The sequence below is a fragment of the Leguminivora glycinivorella genome, chromosome 15 (genome assembly GCF_023078275.1).
Source record: "Leguminivora glycinivorella isolate SPB_JAAS2020 chromosome 15, LegGlyc_1.1, whole genome shotgun sequence".
NCBI classification, from domain to species: domain Eukaryota; kingdom Metazoa; phylum Arthropoda; class Insecta; order Lepidoptera; family Tortricidae; genus Leguminivora; species Leguminivora glycinivorella.
Genome location: NC_062985.1, coordinates 6,828,685 through 6,851,493, shown reverse-complemented (window position 1 = coordinate 6,851,493; position 22,809 = coordinate 6,828,685). Strand labels below are relative to the sequence as shown.

General features: G+C 37.0%; 2 protein-coding genes across 9 annotated transcripts in view; one reads left to right on the top strand and one right to left on the bottom strand.

The window, feature by feature from the left end:
• Positions 1 to 1,925: 1,925 nt before the first annotated feature.
• Positions 1,926 to 22,809, bottom strand: part of LOC125233805 (endophilin-A) — a 101,064-nt gene continuing 80,180 nt past the window's right edge. For 5 of the 8 annotated variants that reach the window (XM_048139921.1, XM_048139923.1, XM_048139924.1 and 2 more), the window contains 3 exons: positions 21,950 to 22,254; positions 6,650 to 6,771; positions 1,926 to 5,913 (listed from right to left, as the gene is read on the bottom strand). In XM_048139921.1, coding sequence (XP_047995878.1) covers positions 5,788 to 5,913; positions 6,650 to 6,771; positions 21,950 to 22,254 — 553 coding nt within the window. In that variant the 3' untranslated portion in view covers positions 1,926 to 5,787. Of the gene's footprint in view, positions 5,914 to 6,649; positions 6,772 to 9,789; positions 9,883 to 21,949; positions 22,255 to 22,809 lie in introns of all 8 variants that reach the window. The other 3 variants (XM_048139926.1, XM_048139927.1, XM_048139928.1) reach the window with 3 other exon arrangements.
• On the top strand, positions 13,017 to 15,319 carry LOC125233804. The gene is made up of 2 exons (XM_048139920.1): positions 13,017 to 15,077; positions 15,259 to 15,319. Exon 1 carries the CDS (start codon positions 13,448 to 13,450, stop codon positions 14,795 to 14,797), a length of 1,350 nt encoding a protein of 449 aa, XP_047995877.1. The 5' UTR covers positions 13,017 to 13,447; the 3' UTR covers positions 14,798 to 15,077; positions 15,259 to 15,319.

The window sequence follows — 22,809 nt, the reverse complement described above, 5'->3', positions numbered from 1 at the left end:
GTTTCTCGAAAGGTACAAGCCTTGTATTACAAGTGTGTTTCCATGGAAACCCATACGATTTGACAGTTCGCGCACTTGTAATACAAGGCTTGTATCTTTCGAGTAATGGGCCCCAGGTATAATAGTTATTTGTTTAAAAGGGGGCAAAGTTGTTGTTTAACCGCACGTGCCAATATTGATACCCGAGCAAGCGAAAGATTCCAGTATTGAACCGCGAGCGTAGCGAGTGGTTCAAAAAGTGGAATCTTGAGCGTTGCGAGGGTCAAGGCACGAAGGTTAAACAACCTTTGCCACCGAGTGAAACACAAAATTTTTCATCACACCAACACGAACAAAATACTGACTATAAAACATCAAACTAAATTAAATCTATCGATTTATTCAATACTAGCTTTTGCCCGCGGCTTCGCTCGCGTTAGAAAGAGACAAAAGTAGCCTATGCCACTCTCCATCCCTTCAACTATCTCCACTTAAAAAATCACACACTTTCCCGTTTATAATATTAGTATGGATTCATGATTCAAAATCATCATGTATAGGTAAATTCTACCAGCCAGCTCAAGATATCAAGTTAGAATCTGTTTTCGAATAGCAAAGTAAGCCGTTACCAGTTGGTGTGGTGAAAATGAATAGTCTGTTCGGAAAGAGAAGTGTCGTGAAATGTATGGGGTTCAATACATTCCACGACTCTTTCCCCACAGACTACATACAACCTGTAGAAAGTTCAGGTTAATGTCCATCCATTCCAGGACAGGACTTACCGGATTCTGTGCTGTTAGGATAAAATATTTTTCTAAAATCTGTAAATAGTGTAAATACCAATCTTTATTAAGGCTCCCCACAGACAGTCCTAAAAATTCATAATCTTAAAAAAAATTTGTATGCAAATTGACAGTTCAAACTGACACTGACAGTTTGAACTGTCAATTTGCATACAAATTTTTTTTAAGATTATGAATTTTTAAGACTGTCTGTGGGGAGCCTAACCTGGAATCGAGGGAAGGTCTTCTCTAATGGCGCAGCATACGGGGAGTCCCCGCAGGCGATATAACAACCAATGAAAGTGGTGCAATTTAATTGGTCGTTAACTCGTTCGGTATGCAGCATACTAGTCCCCGCAGGCGATATAACAACCAATGAAAGTGGTGCAATTTAATTGGTCGTTAACTCGTTCGGTATGCAGCATACGGGGAGTCCCCGCAGGCGATATAACAACCAATGAAAGAAGATACTATTATGGCGCAATAACATTAGTCGATAGGGCCCGCATGCAGGGTACGAGAGATTTCTGGAACACATGCCACAGTGCCCGCATTCGGGGAAACGTTTTCATTAGTCGATAGGGTCCGCATTCGGGGTGCGAGAAATTTCTGGAACGCATGCCACAGGGCCCGCATTCGGGTAATTAAATAGTAATAGTATCTTTCATTGGCTGTTATCTCGCTTGCGTGGACTCTCCGTATGCTGCATACCGAACGAGTTACCGACCAGTTAAATTACACCACTTTCATTGATTGTTATCTCGCCTGCGGGGACTCCCCGTATGCTGTATACCGAACGAGTTATCGACTAATGGAATTGCGCCATAAGTCCGCCTTCGCATTAGAGAACAGTAGCTGCCCTCATTGATCCAAAAAGAAAATACACCTTGTACGGTACTCTTGCATGGTATCTAAATCTTCACAAGTGTTTGACTTTAAAACTTAAAAAAATATTTGACTGATATCTGATATAAAATGGTTTATTTTCTGCTGAGGTGAAAAGTTGTAAGTGCGGTACGAAACCAAAGCTATTTACATTTCGTGATTTTTCGAGTCCCTCACTTCGCTCAAGATTCTAAATTAGAGCCACTCGATGGAAATATAAACTTTGCTCTCTTGTTGCACAAATAACTATTCTGGGGAAGAGGAAAGAAACAACAATAATAATTGTTAACATTTTATTAGGAGGCGAAAACGAGCAATAAGTTTTTGGATAATTTTTAATACAAATCAATATTAAATTTGTATTACATGTCGTAAATCGTCAAGTTTATTCTAACAAATTACAGTACATATTTAAGATTACAGTAACATGAACAAGAATAATAATATATGTAGGTAGTAGGTACCATGGCGCTGCAAGTGTTTCAACTACAACTGTCTGTTGGTAACACTAGCTTTCCCAGCACTTGTGTCAGCTGGATAGTCCATTAGTTCCATTACAATACAATACAGGGTACCAAGTAGGATACTAGAGGACATAAAGCAACACTGAACAAACATTTCATGGATATGATTTAAGTCAACGATAAATATAGCGAAAGTCATCTAGGTAATTATCTGGTCAATAATACGTACTTTACGCATAACAACATCTTAAACTCATTTTAAAAAGGACTTTGTTTAGAGATTGAGTACATACATCGATTAAAACTGGAACATCTGATGTCAAGGCGCGTTGGGTCAGTGTAAACTCGCCCTTACAGCCCAGTGAGTGCCTTGTCCCACACACCGAACATTAAAACACGACATCCTCATATCATTAATGAATGTATTATTCTTTCAAAATACTTACATTAGGAGACTTGAAGATAGAACAATTATCATGAACTTACGTGTAACTAACATTAGATCTAGGTATTGTCTTTTGTATGCCAGAAATATGATTCAATGGGGTCCATTTTACTTTATAATGATCACTATGAAAATGAATAGAATGAGATAATTATGTTCAATATTACTGCAACATCAATATTTGGACAAAGTGAAATATGACGATTTAAGATCTTATTCAATAAGTGCTATTATTACAAGTACATTTAACAATACTATTTTAATAGAGGCCATGAAGTAAAATTCCTAATTCAATATGTTTTGGTATAAATCATGAATAATCTAGTTTACAATTAAAAAAGAAAAAATATTATGCAAAAAAATATAAAAGTATGAGCGAATCGTAATAATAGGTACGTAAATTGATTGAGTAATAATTATACGGTTTAGGACACTGCACCAACAGCACGATATCTAACGTTATCACAATGACATTATAATATGTTTATATTATACTTCGCCATAAAACATCAAACATCGAAACGCCACAAACTCCTGGCAAGATTGCAACAACTTACATCTTCATTCTCATAATTAAGTATACTTAAGTATTACATACATTGTATACATTCTCCATTTAGATAAATAATTATCCGCAAAGATATAACTATAAAATCTAATCTCGTAATGTTAACTAGTATTACACCATAATCCTATAATGTCCTGTGCTTTCACTGCCTGAAATAATGTGATAACGCATCCAGCTAACCATACGTTGAGAGGAAATACTATACAAATGTGAGAGCGCATCTACAAAAATAGATTCACAATAACTAATTTACAAACATTACTTGAAAATATCACTTCTCAAAATTGATGCTGCCGAAGGCATCGAGCCGCTGCTCGTCCCCACCTAACTGCAGAGGTAAGGCACGTTACATTAGACTCATAGTTTGCCCGAGATTGTTTCATACTGTTTTGTCGCTAGCAACAGCATCCAAAAGAAAGGGATCAGTATAAATTTGACTGACTGACAGACTATCAATTATGCTAGTTTGCTTCCTTGTCATTAGACACTGCGTTATGTAGCGTGTGTGAAGCATTTAAAGCCTATAATGATTCGCAAAGTTATTAGCCTAATATAGACGTGCCCTAACCCTGCGCACCGCGTGGCTTTTGGTGCTTCATTACTCGCTAGACAATTATCGTAAGCCTAGGATTCTCAAGTCTCGTGCTCAATAACCAATCTCTACAGGCTCCTAGCTTCAGGGGTGGGATTTCCATATTCAAAACTCCTTCCGACCATCCTAGGCTTAATTCTAATTATTGTAACACACTTCCTAGCTATACGATGGAAGGTACCTGTCTTTATACACGATCTAATGCTATTTATTTACCATTTTGTTGGTATATTGCCAAAACACGGCCATACAATATTAACATAATGCAGTCGTACTTAAAACATACTTAACTGACACATTCAATACATTAAAATGTAAAAAATAATTATTAAAATGGCAACTACATAATTAACATTTAACATAAACATTCAGCTTAAACATCATTTAAATGTAGCTGTTTTAAAACGGAGCCTAGTTTGTAACTTTGTACCTACAGTTTATTTTCATAATTTCATTCATTAAAATCAGAAAGGTTAATCTCTCGTTCCATAAAAAACAATACATGTCATTTTCATACAGGCAAACACATTGTGGAATGTCCAATTAAATAACTACACTGCTAAATCAGGAAGGCAAAAAAAACCTTGGAAGACGTGACCAAAAATAGACGTTCATAAAAAATCAAGGTAACCGGTCCATGGATAAAAAGGTATAGGTGTGTATTATTTCAATTATTTGGGAGGACACTTCGTTACTATAACATTGAGCTTTTGACATAGTTCAGAAGAAATCATGAAGGCATCTATTTAATACTGCGTGGCGAATATAACAATTTTTATAACGATTTGAAACGCAACACCTGTGCACAATGCTGTCGAAGACATTTTGCTTGTTTTGTCATTTGTTGTTATTTTATTGCTTAGAAATCTCGCCAAATCGCTACGAATGCAGACTGCGCCTCACTTTCAAGTGAGGCATTATGGACATATATACCTGTACCTACCTATATCGTGCAAATTATTGAACATATGATTTTACTCATATTACAGCGATTTCAATTGGCCAAGAGGCCTCTATTTTATTTGGTACGTTGTTGAGAACGTCGTCTTTGTGTTTTTCTACTGGTTGTTAACATTTGATCTGACTTTACATATCTGAGGATCCCTTTCACACGATTACAACACATTTAAACATGAACGTCAGCTTTAGTTGTTTATACAATAATTTCATACAATCATACTGCCCAGGGGGACCGAGAGGACCCGTCGTGGTCTCAATGGTGATAGAAGTAGCCAACAATGTAAACAAATATGGAAAATATTCGTTTATTTAAAACGATTGAGCTGCCCTATGGCTGCTAGATTTTTAACCAACCGCAGTTCTAGTTTGCTTGTCTTATCATATACGTGTTTGTTTAAATTATTGGCGTCAAATCATTTAACAACATACAAACATTAGACTAGGCGATTGACAAAATATCCCCGACACGATATCTGCCGGCGTTGCAAGGAGGTGTTATACTAACTCTTACCGAGCCCACATAGTCGAAATCTCAGAAAAATCACTAGAAATGCCTTATCTACGTGTACACAAAGGAAAATAAACGCAGGAAAACTGCCGGACTGCAGGAGATCGTCAAGCATTAACGCAGTATGGGTGAGCTGTACGTACACAGACACACACTACGATTTTTTTGTTGTTAGTATGAATAGGTAGACGTTTTACATATTTAACCCCAAATTAAGCCACAGAATGGCAAACTTTCCAATATTTAATGGGTTGTGGGTCCGTGAAGTTATTCTACACGTTGCTCCACTTCAAGCGTTCATTAAAAATTCGTGGGCCACGGACACTCATCGACGAAGTTGACCGCAATACCTTTGTCTTGACTTATGTAGCGTTAGCCGGTCTACTCCGAACACCGAAATTCTCAATCTGGAAGCATCTTTCGCTTTTACTCCAAAGGTGTACCTAGTTAGAGTAACAGAGGCAGATGACCGCAATCTTAATTTTAAAGTGTTCGCGGTAGTGATATGCATTTCGTGGCCGAGGCGATTGTCTTTTGTTCTCATTTCTGTCATAGTTCTGAGTTTTCGAGTAAGCGCTCAGTAAGTATAGTAAAGGGACTGGGTTTACATGTTGGGTAGCGGCACAGTGACCTGAACGTAGCTGATGGGGAAGTAGCCGGTTTTGCCGTTCACGGAGCCTTCGAACCAGTTGTCGTCTACTTTGTTGATCAGTGTGATCACGTCGTTTTCCTGGGGAAATATGATTAGCGTTAAATATGGTCAAATTAAATATAAATGTGTTTATTTCGATATTTTTACAGGAATTACTAATAGCGGCACGTAAGTTTAGCGTTGAGTGAAATGTGGAATTAATAGCTGCGCATGGGGACGTATACCCTTCGCCCCCTGTAATCTCCTGAGAGACCTAAGACTTCTGCGCAATAACGGTACGGCAAAGATATATTTTCATTACAATCTTGACAATATTCTTGACACATACAGAGCATATGATGATATGACATTTGACCTGATAGACAGGTTGTTTATTCGTAGTCGCTAAGTTTCTTTATCGGCCACGCTCGTAGCGCGTAGGTATGCACATGCTGGCAGTGGCACAAAATTTGTTAAGTTATCAATTTCAAACAGACCTTCATGCCCGATATATCATGTACAGTCGACTACAAAGACATGTATCCACTTTTTATTGCATTGTAATAAGGTGAAAAAATGGATACATCTCTTTGTAGTCGACTGTACCTACAGCAAATGGCGGCAATAAAGAATTCACACCGGTCTTTGGAAAGAGACAATCAACGTCACATAAGCAAGAAAGAGACAACGCTCTACGAAGTTTAAAAACCAATGTGCAATCATTATCGCCAGGTACTGTACAGTCGAGTTCATAAATGTGTACATTCTCGAATGTACACATATTTTTGAACTCAATTGTAGCCGGTAGTTGCCGTATAGGTGTATAATAGTTCACCTTGAAGCCCAGCTCGCCCTGGTTTTCCGGCTCGAAGTCGTAAAGCGCGGTGCAGCACGGGCCCTTGGCGGGCGCCACGGGTGTCCGCGCGGGCGACTTCACCGGCGACGGCAGCGGCGACGCTGTGCAAACTCCTCGTTACTCACACGAATATAGTTGCAAGACAAATGAGACCTTACGATTTAGATCAACTTTAAGTTTTAAACTTTAAGGGCCGGTTGCATCAAACCATCTGTCACCGTTAAAGCGTTCGTTAAATGTTATAAGTAGTATGGGAAGTTACATAGACGTCTGCTGCGTGACGATGATGTGTCTGTCAAATGTGGTTGATGCAACTGGCCCTAAGTCGGTTACACCAAACCGTTTGGCACTGGTCCGACCGAAAGCGAGCGATGAGCTATCAGAGATAAAAACAAAAGATTGTCGTTGTAAATAAGAGGCGCAATGATAGCGCAAGCGAGTTATATATAGGTCGTCGCCGAGCGATGAAAGCAATAAATCACTCGATATCTCTTTTATTGACACGGGAACGATTATCTTTTGTTCGTTTCTGTCACCGTAGCTCATCACTTATTCGTTTTTGTTGGGACCAGTGCCTTAGTCATAGTTGAAACGCTGACGTGGCGTTGATCAAACTGTAATCTGTAGTTGGTGCAACTCATCCTTTTAAGATATAACATTGGTAACATTATATTGAAAGAGAGCCGATCCGCTCGTTTCAGAAACGAGTAGATGATATTTTGGTTTATGGTAAGATCTCATTTGTTTTTAAATTGCCTTACTTCTAACAAACATGTCTAAAATCTACCTATTAAAATAAAACCAAAATGTACTACCTACTGAACATGGACTAGATATAATAATATGTAATTGGAAAAGTAATAATCATTATAAATACGAGTTGATTGTTTTTCAAATGATAGATGGTAGTTAGTTACATTGGTTACAATATTATATAAAATGATGCGGTTTATTTATCCCATCGACAAGTTTAGGCAAAACAAATTGGCTGTTTCATTACACTTGTACCTGCGTCACTTTTCGTATCTAAAGCTGAGTTTAGACCAGCAAGTTATTGCTGCAAGTTTTGAGACGCAACTATAGGTAAGAGTGAGTAGCAAATATCTGCATCTCTTTCTTGCATATACTTCTATCTCAAAACTTGCAGCAATAACTTGCACGTCTAAACTCAGCTTAATATTCGTTTTAGAGGTATTAGAAAGCTTTTCGAAAATATAATTGACAAATTCACCAAGGAAGCGAAATTCTCTGTCACTTTTTCATACCAATGCATTAGATAGTTTCTTTTGCTCTCCGAACGATCTGCATCTTAACTAGGCACCCAGGGACACATTTTTTGACTTAATGTATATATTATACGTAATATAATCTATGTGTTGAATGTTACGTAGATTGTAATATTTGACCGACAATCAACTCGTATTCCTACCGCAGGTAGATTTCCAACAGTTTTGTAAAAGCTATTTCGTTCACGAAGCAGCGTCAAGCGTGATTTCCCTTCGTAGATACTACCTGACTATTGTTTTCTAAACAATATAAATTCAGAGTAGTCTCTACTATGAGGTTTTGAATCAAAATTAGATGGACTAGTTCGCACGAATGGTTTTTAACATTAAAAATGACTGTAAGCTCTTAGATGATAACATGCTACGTATAGAAAACATCTTTGTTGCTAAACTAATGGCTGATTCAGACGGTACGAGATCTCGCATGTGACTTTCATAACAATGCGGCATTTTATCGACCGGTTGGATTGTAAGTAACGTGAAAAGTCCGCAATGTAGGTAACTAAAATCGCATGCGAGTTTGCGCGCCGTGTAAATGGGCCGTAATTCAATGTCGCTAGAAACAAATGAAATGTTTGCGACATGCATGACACGACGAAAGTCAGTAGAAAGAGAGCCGAACGGAACATACAAGCGTCACCAACACTATTAAAATAAACCATCCACTCGATAAGAAAAATTAAGAAGCAAAATTCTCAGTTACGTGTATGTGTTTAAATGTAAAATCAGTAATGTATGACATTTTATGTTGACTGTACAACTAGTTTAAAACTCGATTTATAAAAGAAATCTACAAGGCAGCTATTTTAACGACACCATTCCGAAAATAATTGAGATTAGCCACTCTCCTCCTTGTTAAAGGAATTAAGTTTTATTTATTTATATATATGTAGGTATATTGAAGTTAGGCAACATACAATTTGACTGAAATGGTAAAGCTAAATCAATCAGCAACCTTACATTTATAAATAGTATTTTTTGTATTTAGAAATTAAGAGCGGCCTAGTTGAATTTCTATTGAAGTCAGGTGGATGTTATGTATCTGTGTTAATTTGTCGTGTTCGTTGTGATTTGATTTGTCTTGTACAGCTAATTATATGTATTTGTCTTCTAAAACGTAAAGCTTTAAACTGAGCAAACAATAAACCGATATAATTGGCCGGCTTAAGATCACAAACGCAATGCACAGACAACTAATCTAACAAATGCGTGGAATCGAACCTGAAATCGTGGCGTAGGTAAGTACCAACCTACTTAATTCAATATATTTTAATGACATAGCTGAATTAATAAGTCAAAGGCTTTGTTTGTTTACCTTCCCTTTAAGCACTTAGTTAATCACACGGGACTAAGGGAATTATAAATAACTGTTCTCATCAAAGCAAAAACGATCTCGTAGGTAATAAATAACGTTACAAACTCTGTTTTACTTTGATCTACAGGTACAATCCATAACCCTTTCAATCAAATTAACGGAAACTGACCGTCCGTCTGCGGTTGAATTCGTACAACCAGTTCAATTTATGAAAGCTGGGTTCGCACTCTGTGCCGTTGGCATTTTAGCCGTCATACTCATAAAATATTAAAGAACAAATTAAGCTGAGGATAAGAACTGGACGCAAGTGTCGTGCGAAGCAGCGGCGCGGCAAAACAAGGTTATTCAAACATTGCGCTATTAGGCCAAGTCAATCGAATTTCGCGAATAGCCTTGATATGCCACCCGCAATACTGCGCGCCTTCTGTGCCCGGGTCGCTGTTCAGTTGTTTTACTTTTTCGCCAGATTCAAGTTTGATTTCACGCATCATCAGACCAGTAGTGCGGTGGCGTGTTACCGTTGTTGGAGCGCGAGTTGTTGGCGCCGCCAGGGAACAGCTCGAGGTTCGACGGCGGCTTGTGATCCGGCGAGCCCGCGCGCGATCCGTCTTCTCCCCGACGCAATCAGACAAAGTCCATACTCAGTAACACTTTATCTCAACATTCTCTATATCATATGCGCGGTCTGACTGTACGGTGTGTACGGAGTCGGTGTAACATGCACATATATTGCTTCCTAATTGGCATGGAGGCTTTTGCCATTAGGGACCCCCTTTACTAAACCTTGTAAACTAGCGAAAGTCTCATTTAGAAAGTTTAGCCATTTGCTGAATAACACAGTTACACTTTTTTTTTCTTGTAACCACCTTACTAGACTAAGCCATTTCAAACATTTCCATTTTCTACATGTCACTAACGCTGAATTCTTTTAAGTTTAAGAATTTTATTAAAGTTAAAAGAAAATAACTCGTCTTACAAGATGCTACCTTTCGTAACTCGGACCAAAGAAATACTGAGAGTTATCAAACCGATTTCACACCGCATAATCAGATAAGGGCCTCATAAGTAGTGGGACTAGTGGGAGTAAAAGACGTTGATGTGAGCGGGCCCACGCAAAGCTTACCCTTTAGTGCTAAGTTTAACTATAAAAGCCCGCACGGCGATTGCGGTGCGGGGGCGGTAAAGTTTGTAAAGTTCGAGAATGTATGAAAGCTCACATAAAGCGTTCGATACTTTAAGAGATACCTTTCACACAAATGAGAATATTACAAATGCCGCACCGCTGTCAATCTATTTCAGTTTTAAAGATTATTAATTTTGACTTCGAGAGATCGTTACATATCGATAGGTACTTTCGACTAAGTGAGCTTCGAGTAGGTATATCAACATTTATCAATACCTAATTGACATTCACACCAGGCAAGCAAGCATGATTCGCGCGATAAATTATAAAACATCAGGTCGTCACTATCGCAGTATTTGTAAGTGCCATGCTTGTCTGCCTGGATTCTCGTAATGTCAAATTGTCAAAGAACTACCCTAAGTAAAATGGTGTTCGACTTTGAGTTTACTGGGATGTTGTGTAGTACTATTGGCCGCACAGTTAATTAACAATCCATAAACATTATTCCATAGGGTGCCTCTCCACCAGAGATGCCAATACCAATCATGTTAATTGTTCCACAATCCACATTGTTCCACAAAGGATTCGTGGATATCAGACGCATCTATAGCAACGTAGCGTAGCACATCTTTGATGGAAAGGCACTCATAAACTTAGGTCTAAACTTGCCAGTTAAGAGTGTAGCCTTTAGTACAATGTCGTAAGACTTCATCGTGCATGTCAATTTGTTCGTCAGTGTGACAGAACATAGAACACACAGAAGAGAACACACATCAAGTACTCGCTAGTTGTCCATCGAAAATTAGTTTTAGGAAATCACAATATTATCAATTCAGAGAAAAATCATAGGACAGCATCAGTGAGGGACATATAACATTCATTCATAGAAAAATATAAGCTATATGCAAGAATTATTACATTTTAAATATTCTTTATTATTTAAATTTAAGTTTAGATTCGTTGCATATGGCTTTCTATGACAATAATTAAGTATAAAAAGTAAATATAGTAGATAGTTGATGGGATAGGTACAGGTAGGATAGGGAATGGATTTTCGGCAACCTGCGAAAAAAACTGATTTACTGTACAGATTCACCGTAAAGCGTTCTACGTATTATACAAACAAATGAGTTTATTAGATAGTGCCAAAATACCTACGAAAATCCTTTTCCTAATAAGACCCCTTTAAAAGACCCCAGGTAAATATTATTAGTCACGATTTTTACGAGGGTTAGTTACGTTTCCATGTTTATGTATAAAGGTATATGAGGTTAACACAGAAATACAATGATAGTACAGAAGGACCACTTGATTTAAATTTATTATTAGAAATGAGAAACATGAGCATCGAGCGAGTCACATTTTATGTATCTATGAGAAAACGCTCATTAATAAGAAGAGGCGTACGCTTGATTTATGCTTTTCAACGCGTATATTAGTACCTAGATAAATCTTGTTGACTTAATAAAAATAAGCCCTTTTGAAAAGACACTGCTCATATAAAAAATAAACTGTATAAATATTTTATTTTATCAGAAAATTTGTTGAATTTTACTTCCAATAATAATAATTAGGTACATTTGAGAAAAAAACGCTTTCGACCTCCTTAAAATGCGAAATCTATGAACAATTAACAACTACATTTTAATGCAATAAGTAGTTTGATACATTTAAAAACTTATCAAGAGTAATGGATTCCAAGTACCCGTAGGTTGATTGTGGTGACATTTAACAGAGTATTTAAATAATCTTTAAACAATATTAGTGGGGACGTTTATCGACAAAAAGAGGCCAAACCTTTTTTTTCTTGACCAAAGCATGAAACTTGGCACAGTTGTTCCTTATATCAAAATAAGCCGATTAAGATCGGGAGCCTTCGGGAGCCTCCCCCCTGGGGCTCGGGAGGGGGGGTCAAAGTACCGCTTCACCCGGCTTGCTTTGAAAAATTCTAACATACCCCGTTTAGTTCATAGGTCATGTTTGGTATCGTTTTCGAGTAAATCAATAACGTAGAATTCATTTTTGGTACTAAAATTATAATTTAATGGTAAATAAAATAAAAAAAAATGAAAAGTTTGAAATTTTCATCTATGATTTACAAATTCAAGTCATCATAAATGTCAAACTGTTTGCTTTTTCGACAAATAAAAAATATCATATGAAAGCCTATTTAATATAGATTATGAATAATATAACTTTTACCCACCTTTACTAACGTTAAGTTTTAGAAAAAAAACCTTTAAGCCGCGCGGCGTCGGGACGCCGCGAGCGTAATTTTAAAATGCCTTTATTTAAAAAAACTCTATTAGAACCCGTTTAGCTATTAGGTCATGTTTAGTATCGTTTTCGAGTAAATAAATAACGTAGAATTTAGTTTTGGTACTAAAATGACCATTTAATGTTAAATGAAATTAAAAAAAAAAAATCTGTAAGTTGCAAATTCAAGTCACCATAAATGTCAAACGGTTTGCTTTTTCTATAAATATAAAAATATGATATTAAAGCCTATTCACAAAGGATAGTACGCGTTCACCTACGCGAGCTTAGACTGTGTGCGGGGAACGCGCCTCTTTCATATGGAGGGCGCTAGTAGTAGCCGAGTAAACATTGACTCCGTGAAGAATATTTAATTAAAAAAAGAAAGTGTTACTAATAATCGAACTAAGTGCTATTAAAGATAGTTACAATTATGTTTGTCGTGCACAAGTGGTATCCGCTCAAGATTCGGACTACGTAAGCGAATATCAATAAATAAAAATCTACCCATAATCTACTCATAATCATTCGCGTACGAGGCAAAAACTTAGTGAAAAGTGATCTTGTGGTACGGAATCATAGTGAAATCAACCATTTAGTGATAAAAACAATATCTCCAGTTATCAAACTCTGTGTAACATCAAACTATAAATAATATATTTTAAGATCAAAATTGCAACTCATCGATATACTGAGTATTGAGAACAGCGCCATCTGTTATCATAGTGACGAACCAACAACTAAGTAAGCGCATTAACCTCAAGTAGTCTCATCCTAGTTCTGAACAAAACCGCAAGATGGCGCTAATATGTGAAGGTTGTCGTGTGGAAATAGGAGAGAAGAGATACCTAACGTGCTCATCTTGTCGCTTGTGCTATGATCTGGACTGTGTCAGGGTCCCAGTTAAATTATTCGATAACGTCATGTCTCCTGAACGGAAACGAAATTGGAAATGTCCACAATGCCGATCGAAGGAGCCTAAGGGAAATAACGCAAATACTCCAGTGCGAATGAACTTACAGCAGAACGAGTTCTCTTCAACATACGCCGACGAACCTGCTATAGCAGATAACTCTAACGTTACTATAAGGAAAAGACCGGTCCCCCAAAATAAACCAGAATCTCTAAGCGACAGTGACTCTACTCTGTCCCCCCAGGGGCATACATTCCGGCAGGAATCTCTACAAGGTTCCAAATACTCATATACATTGACACCCTCCAGCGAAGATAAGCAACCTGATGACCAAATATCACTAACAAAATTTAGACTTATGATGGAGGAAAACAATAAACACCTCGTATCAATATTACAGACGTCTATACAAACACAAATGCAAATTGCCATATCTGATATAAAATCAAACTTTGAGTTGAACTTTAAAAAGATATCTACGGAACAGACAGAACTTAAACAAAATATAATCGACATAAATTGTAAAATTGAAACACTGAACCAAAAATGTTATGCGCTACAAACTGAAAATGAAACCCTACGAACCCAGATTCAGGAATTAAACAAAATTACAAGTAATGAGAAAACTATGAACTCATCTGAAAAGGTGTTAGTCTTACACGGCCTAGCAGAAAACTACTGGGAAAGCGAAAATGACATCATAGAAAAAATTTCCAACATTTGCTACGACCTCTTATACTTTAACGTAGCGGGATATATAGATACAATATCATTTATCGGCAAAAAAGGAAGAACTAGACCAGTCAAAATTGAATTTATATGTAAAAGGGTAAAAAAATATATATTGGAAAACAGTGAAACCTTCAAAGAAGCGGGCCTTAGCGTAACTGAATTCCTCAGCCCTGCGGACCTGAAGAAAAAGCAGGAACTACGACGAATCCTACAAAAAGCAAGAAGAGAAGGCTGTCACGCAACAATTAGAAATGACCGTTTATTTATAAATGGAAAACCGTACATTGAAGAAACCGGAAGCACCCACGTCATGAAGCAACCCGCCGAGGACACCGTAACCTGCTCACAAGTGCACAAAATGAACGACCGACAAAAAGTACCCGAGCTACAGTCGCTACAGACAATACCTACTCACTCATCGGCTCCGCTGGCATCGACGTCAAGTACGACAACTCAACCTCCAAATGAAGACGCTACAAGAAAAACATTTTTTCGAGCCTAACTTCGGCATTTTGTACCAAAATATGCAAAGCGTATGGAATAAAATTCATATATTAGAGGCATTTACAGAAGATTATCCACAAACCCACGTCATATGTGTTTCTGAGTCATGGTTAAATAAAATAAAAAAAGACTTAGTAAACATTACTAACTATAACATATGCTCGTTCTTTTGCCGCGAACATCATGAAGGCGGCGGTGTATTCATAATGTTAAAGCGTGGTATTGAATATTTTGAGAGGCCTGATATTACATCATTATCTTTAGAAATGATTTTCGAGGTGTGTGCAGTTGAATTGCCAAAACACAATCTGCTAATAATTAATATTTACTGGCCAAATTGTAAACGGGAAACAGAAACTTTCTTTACTCGCCTAAATCAATTATTAAGTATAATTGCATGTAAAGACAAGAAAAAACGTGTAATAATTGGAGGTGACCTAAATATAAATTTTCTTTCAGATAGTAGTGAAAAACATAGAATATGTAACTTGATGCTATCGCATAATTTCCACCAAAGAGTTCAGGATCCCACAAGGGTAACGCATTCAAGCTCTACTTGTATAGATTTATTGTTTACAAATTTTAAAACTACGGGCTGGAAAGTGAATGTAAACGAATTAGGCTTCTCAGACCACAAGGGTGTCTTGATAAGTACACCAACAGTTTCATTAAGTACACAACCTTGGGTTATACGGAAAAGATTATTTAATGATAAAAATATAAGTAATTTTAAAAACGAACTTCAACAAATTAAATGGGATACAATTATTAATATAAATAAAACCGTAAATGATAATTATAATTCATTCGAAAACACTTTGAAAGATCTCCTTGATAAATGCATTCCAAAAATTGACATAACATTAAAACCAAAAAAATCTTATCTAACACCGGGATTAAAAATATCTTGCCGTAACAAAAGGCTATTAAAAAAACTAGTACAACAGTCAGAAAATACTATATTAAGAAATTACTATAAATTATATTGCAAAATACTGAAAAAAGCAATACATAAATCAAAAAAACTGCACAACAAGAGCCAGTTCTATAACTCCCAAAATAAAACTAAAACTATGTGGCACATAATAAATAATGAGACAAATAAAAACACATCACAAAATAAAATAAACTTTAAAATCAAAACACCTGACCAAAACTCAATTAACGATCCCCAAAAAATAGCCAACATATTTAATGGTTTTTTCTCCTCCATTGGAAACGATTGCTCTACCCCAGTAAACAGGCAACCTCTAATAAACTCAATAAATAACTCATTCTTCCTCCGGCCTGCTCAACCTGAAGAAGTATTCAAAATTCTAAAAAATCTTAAAAATAAATCGACCTTCGGCATAGATGAGATCCCCCCAGTTCTATTAAAATCATGCGCAGAATCTTTATGCAGCCCCTACACTTTTCTATTAAATCAATCCTTTTCTCAAGGTATTTTTCCCGATGCGTTAAAAATCTCATTAATAAAACCCATCCACAAAAAGGAGATACCTCAGAGATAAACAACTACCGACCAATCTCTCTATTACCCACGTCGTCGAAAATTTTTGAAACCGCTATGGTAAAGCGCCTTTACGCCTTTTGTGAAAAATTCAAAATCTTTAGTGAAAACCAAAATGGCTTTAGGAAAAATCATTCGACGACCTTAGCAATCTATAAATATGCCTTAGAGATATTTAATATTATAAATGATAAACAATACGCTGTGGGTCTCTTACTCGACATGAGTAAGGCTTACGATAGAGTCCGTTATGAAATCCTTTTAGATAAATTATATAACATAGGTGTTAGAGGTATTGCGCTGGACTGGTTTAAGTCTTATTTGAGTAATCGTTCCCAGTATGTAGAAATAGAGTATAGGGACTTCGATAGAGCAACAATACAACACATCAGATCTGATAAAGTCCCCGTTAGAGGGTCTATCCCTCAAGGCAGCGTCTTAGGTTGTATTCTATTTATCATCTACATAAATGATCTTCCTAAGATACTGGACCAACATAGCACGCTTTTCGCAGATGATATGTCTATAATGTTCTCATGTGCTACTACTATAGAAGTTGAGAATAAATTACAGTCAACCTTAGATAAAATTACAAATTGGCTACATTCCCATAACCTAGAGCTCAATATAAATAAAACAAAAATCATCGAATTTAAACCTCATCAAAAATCATCACTGGCAATAGACTTTCAATATAAAAATTCTAAATTAGATACAGTGAGCTCTGCCACCCTATTAGGAATAGAATTAGACTCTAATATGAGCTGGAAAGAACATATTATAAAATTGTCAAAAAAATTATCATCCTTTATATTCGCTCTTCAGCATCTAAAGCGAGTCTCGGATCTACAGACATCCCTTGCAGCATATTACGCATATGCATATTCACGTATATCGTATGGCCTGGTTCTTTGGGGAAATAGCTGCGATATTGAAAAAGTATTCATTCTGCAAAAAAAATGCATCAGAACTCTAGTAAACATAGATCAGATGGAATCATGTAAACCTTATTTTATTAAACTTGAAATATTGACCGTTGCGTGTATGTATATATTCGAATCATGTAAATTCGTTAGGAAACACCTAGATTTGTACTCATACCAAGATACAACCCAAATTAAAAGAAATAACCGTAATGTTAACCAACTAAAATTGCCTTTTTCTAAACTAAAACTTGTCACAAGTAGCCCACATTTTATGACTATAAAAATCTACAATCACCTTCCGAACTCTATTAAAGAACTGCAAAACATTAATCAATTTAAAAAACATCTGAAACAGTTTTTAGTTAACGAGTGTTTCTATAATATGAACGAATATTTTAGTCAGTAAGTGAAAATACAATAGTGCTTTATTTTTTGTAAGGAAATAATGTAATAGTATTAGTAAGACCAAATGATAATTATTGAATGTATGTTAATGTAACGAAATGTGTAAAATAATGTATATAATCATATTTTAATCTAAGTAATTACCTACTTGTAGCCCTCTATATTGCTGTGCCCTTACAGGGTGTCACATGTATACCTATATGTTCCACTCCACCCAATGCCTGTAATGTGATATGCAATAAATAATTCTAATTCTAATTCTAATTCTAATATATTTGATATCCAGTGTCAGAGGTGTGTTAATGCATAAATAGAAAAATATTCATTATTATTGACTCCGGTGTCGACAACGGCAACACTCGGGTCGGACCACACGATCTAAAGACCGACTGTACCTGTTATTTATTCATTGTAGTGAATCCTGTAAGAAATTTATATAATAGTATTTTATACAATCGTGATATAATACAAAACTTTTCAGTCGAGTACCATGTGTAGTACGGTACGAGAGTGAAAAGCTTAATTATATCACTATTGTATACAATACTTTTTCTACGAGTCATCATCTTCATCATCAATGGACGGAAATATCACCATTCATGCAAGTTAAAATTAATGTCAATAGAGTCGTTCACCGTTGTATCAACATCGAATTACCTAGCAACCAATTGTTTGTAATAACCGTCTCTGATTGGCCGATAACGCGACAGATAAAAAAAATGTGTTTCAGATGCAGGAAAATTTGCCAGATATCGCAAATTAGTATAGAAATTGTATGAAGTTCTATTTTTGAAATTATTATAGTTAACTAAAGTCAATTATAATGAGCTTATTATAATTGAGTCGGAACTGCCATAGAGTATCCAACACTGAAAAGTTAGCACTTATAGTTTAGTCTGTGGTGTCCTAATTGACAGATTACTCATACTCATACTATACATTCCCTTCACAGAGACATAGCTGGGTACATATGGAACTGCATAAAGAAGGCTCTACCATCTTTATGCAGTTGCATCGGTGTTTGCAACCTGATTTACATTTACATCTTGTAACTTCTAAGCATATACTGGCAACTTCAGTGTTGCCTGACTGGGATGGAAGGAAGAAGGAGACGAATGGGTACCACACTACCCATTCGTCTCCTTCTTCCTTCCATCCCCAAGAAGACGGACTTGGCAAATTTTGGTGTGGCACCAACGCCTGACTCCAAACAAGAACGCCCTGAGTCCCATTTCTCAAAACTGAAAGTTACAAGTTACAAGCGGAAGTCTCTTTGCAACTTGTCATATTAGACATTGACAACCAGTTGGAAATTGTAACTTGTAGCTTCGAGAAATGGGCCCCTGGTACACTGTGCGCAGTATATGCTGATGCAAGGCAGCCTCTGAAGGAGGTATGTTCTCCAATTGTCGATCTTTTCTGGTACCTAAAGAGGTAGGTACTTCGACCACTCATTCACCGTTACGCAACGACTTGGTCTGAAACAATATGTGCATTATCATTTTAGAGTCTACAACTATCAAATTACAACTTTTTGGTGGATCACGTAACCTTCAGTATTACCCACTTACGTTACGTATCATACAAAATTATTACAAACTTTAGTAGAATCTGATTTGCCTCTGATATTGCTCCATCTTGTAATAGTTTGACACCTTGGGTGGCCTGGCTAAGCTTCAAAGCCAAAAGAAAACGTTTCTAGATTAGACATAGTATGGGATAGGTACGATAAACGCAGCTTGAAACGATCAACAAGGGAGAAACATGGCCACCCAAGGCTTCAAACTATTACGAGATGGAGCAATATCATAGATAGGCTAATCAGATTCTACTAAAGTTTGTCATTATTTTGTATGATAGGTAAGTGTGTAATAGTGAAGGTGATCCACCAAAATGTTGTAATTTGATAGTTGCAGAATCTGTTTAAATAAAATGACAATGCACATATTGTTTCAGATCAAGGGTCCTTACGCAGCAGTGAATGAGTGCCGGAAGAACCTCTTTACTAGAAAAGATCGACACTTGGAGAACATACCTCCTTCCGAGGCTGCCTTACTTCATCATATACTGCCATTGTCTAAGACTGGGGCTAAAGACATGCCAACTACACCCTTGCTGCCGACGCATTAGGACACCACGGACTCCACTGCCAGTCTAGTGCTGGCCGAATTTTGTGACACGCTGCACTTAACGATTTAATCCGCAAGGCTCTCGGCACAGCGAACATACCGACAACCCTCGAACCTGTCGGCTTGTCAGCAGCAGACGGAAAGCGGCCTGATGGTTGCTCGCTTTTGCCTTGGTTTCTGGGACGACCCTTGGCGCGTGACCTGTGTGGATACCTTGGCTCCGTCCAACGTCTAACGTTCGGCCCAGAAACCAGGGACTGCTGCTGCAAAACGCCCAGTTTAAACGCGCAAATATGCATTTTTAAAAACAACTACATATTTGCGGCAATTGCATTTGAAACATTTGGACCATGGTCATCAGACACCAAGCAGTTCGTGAAGAAAGTTTCCACCAAACTTGTCTGGGTGTTTGGTGACATACGCATAGGCTTTTACATCATATTTTTTATTTAAAGAAAAAGCAAACAGTTGACATTTTTGTTGACTTGAATTTGCAAATCATAGATGAATATTTTTTTTTATTTATTTACCATTAAATTATAATTGTAATACCAAAAATAAATTCTTTGTTATTAATTTACTCTAAAACTATATCAAACATGACCTAATAGCTAAACCGGGTCTAATAGAGTTTTTAAAATAGAGGTATTTTAAAATTACGCTCGCGGCGTCCCGACGCCGCGCGTCTTAAAGTAATTTTTTTGTGGAAGTTAACGTTTGTGAAGGTGGATAAAAGTTATATTTTTTATAATCTATATTAAATAGGCTTTCATATCATATTTTTTATTTATAGAAAAAGCAAACAGTTTGTCATTTATGAAGCTTGAATTTGTAAATCATGGATAAAAATTTCAAATTTTTTAATTTTTTTTTAATTTTACTTAGCATTAAATTATAATTTTAGTACCAAAAATGAATTCTACGTTATTGATTTACTAGAAAACGATATCAAACATGACCTAATAGCTAAACGGGGTCTAATAGAGTTTCTAAAATAAAGGCATTTTAAAATTACGCTCGCGGCGTCCCGACGCCGCGCGTCTTAAAGTAATTTTTTTGTGGAACTTAACGTTAGTAAAGGTGGATAAAAGTTATATTTTTTATAATCTATATTAAATAGGCTATCATGTCATATTTTTTATTTATAGAAAAAGCAAACAGTTTGTCATTTATGATGACCTGAATTTGTAAATCATGGATGAAAATTTCAAATTTTTTATTTTTTTTTATTTTATTTACCATTAAATTATAATTTTAGTACTAAAAACGAATTCTACGTTATTGATTTACTCGAAAACGATACCAAACATGACCTATTAACTAAACGGGGTAAGTTAGAATTTTTCAAACCAAGCCGGGTGAAGCGGTACTTTGACCCCCTCCCGGGCCCCAGGGGGGAGGCTCCCGAAGGCTCCCGATCTTAATCGGCTTATTTTGATATAAGGAACAACTGTGCCAAGTTTCATGCTTTGGTCAAAAAATTTAAGGTTTTGCAATAAACTCCCCAGCTATATTAGGCAAACACAGATATAGTGCTTCTGTACTATTATGTTCTGAAGAATTTGTTTCTGAGTTCTGAGTGCTACAGTCCGCTGTAAGCGTGCGAGTGCTGATTCCGAGGCAAACGTGATATTGTTTGACTGTGGATCACATTACACGATTTATGCGGTTCCCATCTATACCGATGCGGATCCACGCAAATCCAGGGTGTAAGCGAGACGTAATAGTAATGTCGTCGCACACTGGGTTCTAGTATGGATTCGCATCTAATTTGAAAACTGCCATACCTTTTACCCCAACATGTTAAGGTTAATCAACTTCTTGCTGTGACCTTTTCTACTACGTCTGCCTTCATAGTCCGAGAATTCATGTTTAAAATAACTAAATACTGCGTAGTTTTTAGAACCAATTCAATGTCTTGTACAAAAAAGCTAATTATCTACATGTACAACTCGCCTCCGATGCATTTTCATTTTGTGTATTTACAATTGTAAATTAATTAGGAGTAAAATATTTAAACAATAAACAAAAAAGTTGATTCACCCTTCACCATCTACTTTTCCCAGTAGTAAAACTTCCTCCACTCCCTCCACTTTCAACAATTCCCGACATCGATACCCGACCACCAAAAGCAATCCACAACCAAAACAAAAAATAAACCAAATAAAAACCTAAGTCACCTTTCCAGGGGTCTCTGCCGTTAAACTGATTTCTTGGCGCCGGGTGGGGTTTGAACTGATAGGCCGTGGGGTTGGGGTTGGGTCGGGGTTTGGGCGGGGTGGGCATCTCCCAGGCCTTGAAGGGGTCGCCGGTGCTCAGGTCACCCACGGAGGACGAGGGGGGGATGTGCTGGCGGGGTCGGGACAGGCTTTGGGTGGAACCGTACCGCCTACCATTGTTCAGGTCGTGGATACCCTCGATGTGGAGGTCGGCGAGGGTCTTCGGCACGAACTCCATCTTGGGACGGTTCACCGCCTCCTCTTTCCTGTGGAAGAAAGCATGGGTTTGTTCAGAACATTTGCATCATTAATATTTAATGAATTGTAAAGAAGCTTCAAATTATTCCTCTTCATCTCTTAGTTCTTTCCTAAACAAATGGTGTTGCTGAAAGGATCAATCGAGATCTAAAAGAAATCTGGGTGAATCAACTTATTCTTGCCTGTTATTGCCATGGTTACGGTCCCCTTGAGTCACGCCCGTTCTATGCAAAAATATGCAAGCATGCATATAGTCCATGTTTGTAGGTGGCAAATTAAGGAAAGGGCTTGTTAACACCAGAAAAATGCATGTTTGCATAGTTCAAGTAGCATAATTTTGCATAAAACCAGCGTGACTCAGGGGACCGTAACCATGGCAATAACAGGCAAGAAAAAGTTGATTCACCCATCTAATGCAACATTTATCAGCGAAATTTAATTAAAATTAACAGGCTCGTATCGCGTCTACTTTACGTTTCATATTACATTACTAAGAGGTTGACGACCAAACGACTTTACATCACACAATGCTTACGCCTACGACCTCTTGCAATGCTTGATGA

Bases quoted from the DNA above. Each gene is read 5' to 3' on its own strand.
- LOC125233804 (XM_048139920.1), top strand. From the start codon at position 13,448: ATGGCGCTAATATGTGAAGGTTGTCGTGTGGAAATAGGAGAGAAGAGA.